General features: G+C 39.2%; 1 protein-coding gene across 1 annotated transcript; it reads right to left on the bottom strand.

Annotated features, from left to right (window-relative positions):
* Positions 1 to 6,209: 6,209 nt before the first annotated feature.
* On the bottom strand, positions 6,210 to 6,572 carry LOC145661513 (uncharacterized). The gene has a single exon (XM_081726831.1). The coding sequence runs from the start codon at positions 6,570 to 6,572 to the stop codon at positions 6,210 to 6,212; it is 363 nt and encodes a 120-aa protein (XP_081582957.1).
* Between the last annotated feature and the right edge of the window lie 5,242 nt (positions 6,573 to 11,814).

The raw sequence follows: 11,814 nt of genomic DNA, 5'->3' as shown, positions 1-11,814 counted from the left end.
TCGCAATAACTTGTAAGAATAACAGATACCATTGAAGTATATCTCCTTTTAGATAATAAGTCATGAAGAGTCAAATCTCGTTTAAGAATATAGACAGAGAACGTTGGTTTTGACATTTCAATTCTCGAAATTCCAATAAAAGTAATGTTGCCTACGGGACGAGATGAAACAAAATTTCAAGTTGTGACGAGATACAAGACGACACAGAGTTGTTGCATAGTCTTTTCGAGACGAGAAAACATTCCCACAGTACTTTTTCGAAACGAAACAACACCTCCACAGTACTTTCTCGAAACGAGACAGCATTCGCACGGTACTTTTTCGAAAGAAGACAGCACTCCTATAGTAGTTTTTCGAAACAAGACATCACTCCAACAGTACTTTTTCGAAACGAGACAACACTCCAACAGTATTTATATTAAAAAAAAAAAAAAAACAAGAGCACACTCCGACTGTGTTTTGTCGAAACAAGACAGCACTCCCACAACACTTTTTCGAAATGAGACAGCACTAGTACTTTTTCGAAACGACACAGCTCTAAACAAATTCAAATGTGACCAATTTTATAAATGTTCTTTGTATGTTTTATATCAATGTAGCTATTATTGTAATTGTAAGAATAAAATAAAACTACCATCAGACTCATACTCGTCTTCCCTCTTCCAAATATATATATATATATATATATATATATATATATATATATATATATATATATATATATCATTCCGATATTAGGAGCATTACGAAAGTACCTAAATATTTAAAAGAAATGAAAATATAAATAAAATCTTTCAATTTTACGTCCCAGGTTTATCCTGGGTAGGCTAAAGGAGAAGGTGATGATGAAAAATGAAGGAAATGGTGGAATGAAGAAAGTGGGATGAAACGGGAAAACCTCGAGAAAACACACACACACGATTCTTGTCCACTACAATGTTCACTTCGTGCGAGTTGGGATCGAATTAGGAACCCCACACACAAGAGGTGAACGCTCTCCACTAAGTTACCGCGGCTCAGGGTTGACACTACATTTTTCTTTTAATTTATAACGTCTTATAGTGAAAATTGCTTTATGTTCCGAGAAGAAAATCATAAAATGTTGAAAATTATTCTTATTTATAATTTGAGCAGTCGAAACAACCGGAGACACTTCTTGTTTCACATGAAAATTTATTTTTTAAAGGAAAATGAACTCTTTATACTGGAAGTTGTAGCAAAGAGAGATAGTTTTCAACATGAATATGTAATTTCCAGTATTTCTCTTTTCACAGATACTACAGATGACTTCGGGGAATTTTTCACTGAGTCGTACGGAAACAAAATCTTATACATTATAGAAATAAAAAGAAATTAAAATTTATATTTTGAGTCAACATTTCCTGCTCCAGTTGGCACGTTTACAAAGATACGAATACTTTTAGCCATATGAAGAAAAAAGTAATATGGGAAATGATGGACCAAACAGATCTGTCTTTATGCGCATATTTACCTTCAATAACGCGCCTGGTCGCTGTAGACGCACCCACACGCTACCACACAGGTCTCCTTGTTTTGCAGTTCTCTGGCGCTGATTGAATGCAACAGGCCTACAACATTGTAGTGATCACTTAGCACAAGTTGGTATGTGTTTTGACTTATCATCATATGCTTTATCAGGGTAGATTCAACAACGCCATTTATTGCAACATATTTCTAAATCAGCCTTACTTTACGATAAGTATGAAAACGAACTAAAGCGTGGTATGCAACAAGAATCTGAGATTTCATTTTTAAAATTATGTTTTTTCATAGACCTGTGTTTATGCACGCTCTAATAAAAAGTATAATTATTTTTTTAATTCAATTGCCATTCATTCTGAAATTTTGTTTTTTAAAATTCTTCAATTCATCGAAATAACATATCTAATTTGTAATACATTAAAAAAACACATAAAGTAAGCACGTGAGAATAGAAGGATTTTTATTAGGGCTACCTATGTACACACATCCATAATAATAGTACTACTTCAATTACAGGGGAGCCGCGATGGCTCAGTGGTTGACGGTGGGTGTAGCCAAGCGGTCTGAGGCGTTGGGTTGATGATTGTAAAGTGAAGCACATTGGGGGTTCGAGTTCCTCTGTAGTAGCAAGGGTGGAATTTTAACTGTCCTTGATATTTCTGTGTTCGTGTCCCTGTTGAATCTTGTAGTCCTGAAAAGTGGTGGAAATAGACAAATAAGTCAGGAAGTATAAAAAATAGTAGAGCGTAGGATCCTTAATTCGACCCTAGCTCGCGCCAATTGAGCTTTGTGGTGGACAAACACCGTGTGTGTGTGTGTTTCCTGGGGGATTTTCCTGTTTCATTCCACATTCTTCATTCCACCATTTCATTCATTCTCATCATCACTGTCTCCTTTAGCCTAGCCAGCATAATCGTAGGACGTAAAATTGAAAGATTTCATTTCTTTTTTTTTTTTTTTCAATTATAGGATCACACTCTGAGACTTTTAGTACGTACGTGGTCCGTTACTTCGTACAATAATTCTTGAAAGGATGTGAATTCTTTTAATTCTGTTTTTTGCAACAAGTAGCTAGAACAACTCTATCTGGTAAGTTTGTTAATGGTCTCAATATATTAACATTTTAACAGTCAATGTCGACTTTAACTGTAGGTATCTTAGCCGTATACCATATACGTAATTGAACTTTGAGTTTCATTTTTTGCAATACCTAGCTAGAACGATAACTCGGACGAGTTTTCAATGGAATTAATCCATTAACATCTTAACGGATAATGGATAACGGTGGCTATCTATATCGTATAGCCCATACATATAATAAAATTTTTGAAATATGGTTTCTTGCAGTATATAGTTAGAGTGATCATTTCGGTCGAGTTCGATAATGGGGTCAGTCAGTTAACTTCTTAAGGGTTAACGGTTTGCATCCATATACCATACATGTATGTTACGGGTTATCCTCTTTACTGTCTTTATCGAAGATTATTACACTTGTGTACATTCATATGAAAAGTTATGGTTACGTTTATGTGTGTTGTATAGGAAGAGTCCCAGTAGTCAGCCATTTAAAATCAGAAGTCTTGTAAGGCATCAGTAGTTCGACTTCCCAGCGTGATACAGCACAGATCTTACACCTGAGATAGTATTATGATATATTACTGGAACCTTATTACGCTTTTGAGATAACTTATTTTTATCATACTAAAAACATTGTAACACTGAAGTAGGAGAAATGTTACAATTATTTCTTATTTCTTTGATCAGAATAAGAAGTTTCCATCTTATTTCTCCTAGTAATAATAATAATAATAATAATAATAATAATAATAATAATAATAATAATAATAATAATAATAATAATAATAATAATAATAATAATAATAATAATAATAATTGTAAGACATTTCGTAAATTTTGTTTCCATAACTGCGTCTCTCTCTCGAACGGATGTTTTCTGAACGCTGTAGCCATCTACCGAGTATCTGTGATACTTCTAAGCTCGTATTCAGTGTGTAGTTTGCAATATTCTCGATAGATGGCAGTAGCGCACAGTAAAAGGAAACTTCCGGAAGAAAGTCAATAGGTGTAATATTCTTCGAATTTAGTATTGGACTTGAAAGTTTCTTCAAAGACCAAAAATATGTTGATTTTAAAGAGTAACGTATGGCAAAAGAGGTTCTACCAATAGAAAGCTGCCAGTATTATGTTCAATTTGTCAATGTAGTCTTGCATATGCAATCGTCGATGCTTTTTTTCTTTTCATCCGTATAATGTTAGATATTATTGCACATGTAGTCACAGTTAATATCAAATTAATATCAATGGAACAAGTACAATTCAACGGATACTTTTATTTAAAGTGGTTCTTTGCTGGTATTTACATTAATTATCACAAATATTTAAAGTTGATTACCTTCCTATACTGATTCTGGTACAGATGCATGCTCATGGCCCACAAAAGAATATTAAATTTTGTTTTGATAGTATTTGAGTTTAATTCTAAGTAATGAAGTGTGAATTATAGAATATAAACAGTATACAAGATTTCTTTTTGTGTATGGGTCAATATTGGAAGAAAATGAAATGAAATCTTTGAGTTTTACGTCCCGCGCATATGCCGGGCGTTAAAGGAGACGGTGATGATGAGAAATGAAGGAAATAGTGGAGTGAAGAAAGTGGGAGGAAATGGAGAATCCCGAGAAAGCCCACGCGCACGGTGTTTGTCCACCACAGCGTTTAGCTGGCGCGAACTGGGATCGAATTAGGGACCCCACGCACCAGAAGCGAACGTTCTATCACTGAGCAACCGCCGGTCAATATTGGAATAAGTTATTGATGTATGTTAAAACATGTGTAGAAAGTATGCAAGACTCATAGAATAGATATGAAATAATATTATCATAAATTAGATTTGAAACGTATCAATATTAGTGCAGTCAAAATAAGGTTTGAGGTAAACATTTAGAATAAAAAGATGGGGCCTCCTGAAATTTGTTCGTGATCTCTTCCTCATTAACCTCCAGGAAATCGCAAAAAAAAAAAAAATCCAGTTGCGAGTTTTCAGCCATTTTGAATAAATTGTCTGCTATCTTGAAATTATCACATGCACTTACTTTATGTCACGTAATTTCTAAACCAAGTAATGTAGAAGAATAATTCTTTCTTTATTATACTTCAATATTATAGGCAATGTAACAAGTTATTATCACTTTTATCCGAGCAACCATTTTTGCATAACTTTAGGAAAAAGTGAAAAATTGGGATCTGTATTAGGGGACATATTCTTTTCATTGCCTCATACAACTTAACAGAGCAGAAATATGAAAAAAGTGCTCGAATAAAAGTTGTTGGAAACTTCATAAGCTTTAAAACTATGTATATATTGTCACTATATGCAATATCAGAGATTCTCAATGAAGCTTCACAAATCATCTGACTGCGCACAATTTCTATAGAAACGTATGAATAAATCATTTAACATGAAGGAAAAGCTGTTTAGTGATTTGAGACGGCTTTTCATTGCAATTTCCGGTAAGTATCAACAAGTTTGGAAGTCCGGCTAGTTTAATAAATAGTTCGTAAACAGTGGCCTCGCCAGGGCGTGCGCGAGAACTCTGAAAGAAGACTTTCGCACGAGCTTTCTGTATGTAGGCCTATGTGTCATTTCTGGTTTCGAAGGGGGGTCCGGACCTCCCTCTTGGCTACATGTTTGCGCGTCACGAGAAGTTCATTGTATCTTAAAGTTTTATCTATTAGCGCTTGAAAATATAGATTTAGGAAACAAGGTGGATTTAGGAAGGAAATGGTGATTTAAACAAGGGATTATAAAAATGAAGGAAAATATGCTTAGCGGAAAATGTACTTATTTGAGATGAATTTTGTACCTGATTTACAGCAAATACCATCTTATCCTGTTTCATGATTTTCACTATACGTGCTAGCTTTTGTAATTGTGCTTAGTTTCTTCTGCGCATCTATTAAACTGCTAAACTTAAAGTATAGTAGTTATAAAAAGGAAGACAATATATACTGATCCCTAGTTGAATTAAAGACACCTACCTAATAGCGTGTAACACCACCTTTCGCTTTAATAACGGCAGCTACCCGCCGCGGCATCGACTCCACGAGGCGCCTGAAGTTCGGTTGTGGAACCTCAATCCTAATCTGCTGCAAAGTCTCCCACAGAGCTTGCAGGTTAGTTGGAAGACGGTCCACAGTCGAAGGCGTCGTTCCATGTATTAGATCGGATCGAGGTCCGATGACTGTGTTACCAGGAAGTGTTGCCAGATAAGAGAAGTGCTCATCAAACCAGTTTGCTGCCATCCTAGAGCGGTGGTCCGACGCATTTGCTGCTGTAAGATGAGGTCACCACCTGGATGTAGCATCCGAGCAAATGGCAAATGGCATGAGAATATCGCGGTAGCGTTTACCTGTGAGGGACTGTGTTACACATGTTAGGGAACCCATTTCAGTCAACGTAAACATGCCCCAGATGAGAATACCATCACCACCGGCCTGCACATTTCCCTGCTGTCACGATGGATCCATTTCCTCTTGTGGTTGGGAACGCACCCTTACCGGTTCATCGGCATGTATCATTTTGAAACTGTCCAGGCAACCTTTTTCCACATTTCCACGGTCCAGAGGCAGTGTTCCTTTGTCCATGCAAGACGTTGTTTCCTGTGTTGTGCTGTTAGAAGGGATACTCACGTGGGTCGATGGCTTCTGTACCCTATGGCGAGCAGGTGGTTGCTAATTGTGTGGCTGCTGACACGGCGTTGTTGTCTTGCATTGAACCTCTCCACGATTTGACGCACTGTGGCCAGTCTATCGGCTATTACGATGCGGGCCACTCGGCGTCTACCCCTGTCGTCGACACACCCCTGACTGCGGCTGTTTGCCCATGTGGGTTCGGATTTACCGCAAACCAGGAACTCACGATACGCCCTTGACACAGTTGCCTCTGAATATCCGAGTGCTGCAGCCACTTCCGAAATCGAGCCACCCAATCGTCTGGCCCCTACGATTTGACCATGGTCAAGTGCACTCAGATCCTTCGTCTTGTCCATCGCACACTGCACTGACACGAATACCGAGAGAGGAAGTACACGGCAGCAGTACCCTCGCGATGCGTTTCATTCACATGCACTGGTGGAGTATCTGCAGGGCGGTTTCTGCAACTTTCCTTCTGTCTCTAATTCAACTGCTGATCAGGCACCGTAAAAAGCCTTGCGACGATAAATGAACTTAAACTAAAGTTCTAAATATACCGGTGTACTTTGAGACATAGTTTTCTCGATGGTGTTTTGCAGTTGAATATCCACAATTTTCGTTAACTTCCTTCTCAAAGAACTAGGTTTTGGTGACAGCTACATCATCACTCCCTTCATCTGTATCTTTAATTAAAGTAGTGCTATTACCACATTCGTGTCAACTACTCTGCCCACAAAATCATCTAGCTCTCTTCTTCTGCACCCACAATTGTTTCCGCAGTTCTCCTGGTAGTATAATGCTATAAACTTTAACAAATCTTCTGGAACAGGTTGTTCAAATGTTGTTACAGGAAGAAGGCAATCACCACAAATTCTCCACTCCATTTTTAGTTGGAGTCCTCTTTTGATTTTTCCACTGCTGAACTTGATAGAGCATATGGATACTATGCTGATTTGCAGCAGCTGTTGTTGAAGATAGTACTGCTAAGATGAAAGTGTCACTAATGCGTTGTTTGCACACAATCTTTTTGTACGTTCAGAATCTTGTACAATCCAGATTTTCTTTCTCTGCAAATCTATATAACGCTAAGAACATTTTTCTCCAGCAGCTGCCACATCTTCAGTAGATGATATTGTGTAGTTGAAAGCATCCATTTCTCGACGCAGTTCATTTTTCCCAGTATTTTGTACGCAACTTTCTTCCCTTTACTGTGTGTATCAGAAGTTGTATAATAACCAGTGAAGGCATGCAGAAATAAAATACAGGGTTACGCCCTCTATAGGGGAAGAGTTGTGATCTAAGCAAGAATGGTTTGTGCACAATGATGGTTGGAAGCGTAGGGGTTATGCATTAATTGAAGTTATTATCGGCTTTATTAATTTTTATTACATCTTTATTGCATTCTTGGTCATTACGATCTTTTGGTCATAATCACGAGGAAAGGTACAAGCTAAGGGATGAGAATGAAGTGAGCATCACATCACAGGGGTAAATGTTAGATAGATAGATGCAGGTTAGCTTCTCGCCTAGGGGCGACACTAGGCATTGATGAGGGGCGGTGGGAGTCCTGTTAGATATAATAGGTTTCACTGTGCATGTGATGGCCAAATGTAAGGTAGAATTTCGTCGGTGCAATATGGCTGGTAGTTAGCAAAATCTGGGTGGTCTGGAGGAAGAGTAAATCGGTAAAGGGTAAAGAGTAAAGCGAGAGGCGTTGAGATAGCCGGCGTAAGCAATGAAGGTGGACTGCGAACATGTGCTTCGAAAGTATTATGGAGAAGGAGTTGATTGAGTGCAAGGCGGCGGAAGATGTACTTGGTCCGAAGGTCTTCAAGATGGTATAGGATGTGGGGAAAACTGAGGCGTTCGTAGAGTTCTCGGGTGGAACTGGGAAGCTTAACTCGATAGACAATTCGTAAGGCATGGTGTTCAAGAACTTTGAGTTTTTCGTAATACTGAAAGGAAGCAGAGAGCCAAGTAGTGATACCAAATGTGGGTATTGGACGAAGCAACACTTTGTATGTTTTCAAAAGCGTGTCAGCCTTAAGTGCCCAAGTAGTACCTGCTAGACGCTTCAGTAAGTTGAGGTGAATATAAACTCTACTAGTGATGTTTTTTAAATGAGGTTTCCACGTGAGGTGGCGATCAAATGTAACTCCAAGGTATTTGACTGTTTTTGCAGGGACTAAGAGTGTGCTGTCAACTGAAAGATTGAGAAGAGTAGGGTTGCAATGAATACGGGAGCGAGCCTGAGATGAAAGGAAGACTATGGTTTGAGTTTTAGATGCATTAATTTTCAAGCGCCAGTGATGACACCACGTAACAAATGTATTGATGCCTTGTTGCATACATACATTGATCTGATGAATAGTTTTACACGTGGCTAGGAGGGCAGTATCGTCAGCGTATTGGAACAGATGGACATTTGTTGGAAGAGGGGGGAAATCAGCGACAAACAGAATATAAAGAAGGGGAGAAAGTGCAGACCCCTGAGGGACACCAGAGTGGATAAATATCGGAAAAGACAAGGTGAAGTTAATGCAAACGTAGACCAGGCGACAGGTGATAAAGTTGAAGATGAAGCGGGTGTAAGATATGGGAAGTTTAAACTTTTTAAGTTTATAGATCAACGCAGGTTGCTACACTTTATCGAATGCCTTTTCGAGATCAAAAAGAATTAAACAGGAAGGGCGAGAAGTATTGTAGTGGGTGGTAATGAGCCTGAGAAGTTGATCGTTGATACTATAACATGGACGAAAGCCGGCTTGTTGAAAGGGGAGTAGGTTTCTAGACGACAGAAAGATATGTAAGTATTTAACTATAATGCGTTCGAGTATTTTACTAAAAGTGGAGGTGAGTTGTGTAGGGCGGTACGACGTGGGATCGTCGGGAGGTTTTTGTGGTTTCAAAAACATAAGCGTCTTCGAGGTTTTCCATTGAGCGTTAAAGTAACCAGTACGTAGTATGAAAGTATAGATGAGCGATAGAAGGTATAGAAGGGAGAACGGACTCTCTTTGATCTGGCGACATGTAATGTTGTCCAGGCCAGGAGCAGTATTGCATTTGTTAACGAGAATGGAGGTGATGTCAGGTACTATTATGGGTGATATTAATGGAGTGTCAGGAAGAGTATGGTCGACATGTGGTTGAAGCTAAGGAGTGTTTAGATTAAGACGATCAACTGGATGAGGGCGGTGTGGATTTACAGGCGGAAGAGGAGTGAAGATACTCTGTAGATGATGAGCAAATGCGTTGGCTTTTCCGAGGTCAGTATGTAGAGGTTGATTTTGGTCTATGAGAGGATAGGTGGTACGAGTGTTCTGCCCAGTAAGGATCTTGAAGCGCTTCCAGTGCTGACTGGGGTGTGCGGTAGTGCCTAGTTGGTTACAAGTTTTGATCCAAGAGCGTAGTTTGTATGCCTTGAGGTAATTTCGGACTGTGCGAAGAAGTTGACGATGATGTTGCAGGGACTCAACATTGCCAGTGTGTAAATAATCTCTGTATAGCTGACGGGAGCGCTTGATGAGAGGAACCTAATGTGGAGGAAGGGGAGGGCGAGAGAAAAAAAACATTGTGACGTAGGGATATATTGGGTTGTAGCAGAGATGATAGCATTTGTGATAGTATCCACACAAGAATATAGTTCGGCCGCGGAAGCAGGTGGCGAGACAGTATTGACGGTTTCCTCTATACAGAGTCTGTATTTTGCCCAATCTGCTCGATCAAAACGAAGCGTAGTACGGATAGAGGTGGTGGAATGATCGATGGTAGCTGGTATGGGATGAAATTGTAGCTTGATGGGAGCGTGGTCACTGCCTATGAGGTCTAGAACATCAACCGTAAACTGAGAGGCGAGATTGGAGAAGGGTATGACAACGTCTGGGGTAGTTTGACTGGGCGAGTAGGTTTCGGTAGATGAAGTATTATGCCGGTTGTGTGACTGGTGATAAAGTTATGAAAGCGGTCCCGCTGTGCGTCAGAACGGCTATGTAAATTAATATCTGCCATTATAATATAGGCACGAAATGTGATAGCAATATATTGAAAGAATGGTAAAGGAATTATATGGCCAGGACGCACATATATTGTAGCTAAGGTTATGTAGAAGTTCTTATAGTAGACTGTTGTAAGAAGGTGTTCAGGAAAGTTGAGGACAGGTGAAAAATGCTGACGATATGGAATGAGAGGCGAAAAACCAATAGCAACACCAAAACTGGAATGGCGCGCAAACAATGTGGATTATCGTGGCGGATAAGCTGGTACCCAGGAAGACGACAATGGAGTTTTGAAGTAAGACAGATTTCATTCAGAATGAATGTATCAACACGTTCTTCTTGGAGTAAGGCTTGAAATAGTAGTTTCTACTGTTGCATGGAACGAATATTAAGAAATAAGAATGTAAACCCCTAATGAGAAAGAACGTGTATTAGATCATGGAGAAGGAATTAAACTGCTGTTTCCTGGACACTGGAATGAAAGTAGACATATGGTCCAGAGTATGTGGCATGGAGATTTGCATGAAAAACATATTTGGCGGCTAATTGAATATGATGTAGAACATGGGCTCGCAAGAACGGATGTATGTTCTGTGGTGATAAGGTAAGGAAAGAAAGCAATTGTGAAATGGTGACAAGTTTGTTCAATAAGGGCGTGGCGCTGGTTGTGCTTGTTCCGGGAGACGTAAGGGTACAACATTCTCTGGTTTGGTATGATCTGGGGAAGGTTTAAATTAACATTTATAACTATAGGTTGGGTGTTTTTTTCTGGGCATACAGAGCACTGAGGTGGTTCCTGAATATTGGAGCACGTACAAGTTAGATATGGACCTGCACAATAGCTGCACTTCGGTTGATTATGACACTGACTGGTAGGGTGTTGGCCGTAGAATTGACAACGCTCACATCCAATAGGTAACGGTTTAGAAGTGTGAGATGGCTCTACTCGGTGTCGTTTCTTATAAATATAGGCGCCTAGATCAAGAAGATCATTGATGGTCTGCTGGGAATTGGTGAGTACACGTACCATGTATGTGGGGCCTTGATTATTACGAATTCTACGGCATTTAAGAATATTATGGCCTTCTTGAGTGAGCTCCTCCTGAAACTCAGTGTCAGTATACGTAGGATCTACTCCGCGAATGACCACGGAGAGAATAGGTGATCTACGAGGTGGGGGTGGTTGCTTTAGACGAGAAGAAGAGAGAGTCTGAAGAGTAGCTTTTGAGCCGATGATCTCGCATCTATATTAATTCAGAAGTTTGCGAGAAAACTCTGAGTCAGTAGTTTTGATACTACTGCCGTTTCGAATGTGACCAATCGCAAAATAGCTGAATGCATATTGACTAGCCAAGATTGGAGAGTCAAACATTTCAGTGAATTTCATTGGCATATATCTTTGCCCTTTGTTGAGAAACAAATTAACATCGGTGGCAATATACATTGTATTCCTTTCATATTGAAGATTTTAATTGAAAGACATGACTGCTTATAAGTCCTTTTATACTTCTACTTTTAGGTTTCCAGTAAACTTTCGAAATTGAAACATTTGGACAAGCAATGTCTCCTTGCCATCTACTAACCATATTTATGAATATAGGTA

The sequence above is a fragment of the Thermobia domestica genome, chromosome 10, assembly GCF_964235325.1.
Source record: "Thermobia domestica chromosome 10, izTheDome1.hap1.1, whole genome shotgun sequence".
NCBI classification, from domain to species: domain Eukaryota; kingdom Metazoa; phylum Arthropoda; class Insecta; order Zygentoma; family Lepismatidae; genus Thermobia; species Thermobia domestica.
Note: the sequence above shows the minus strand (reverse complement) of the source record. Positions and strands in the feature narration are given on the sequence as shown.

Coding starts and splice junctions, on each gene's coding strand:
- LOC145661513 (XM_081726831.1), bottom strand. CDS start 6,572: ATGGACAAGACGAAGGATCTGAGTGCACTTGACCATGGTCAAATCGTA.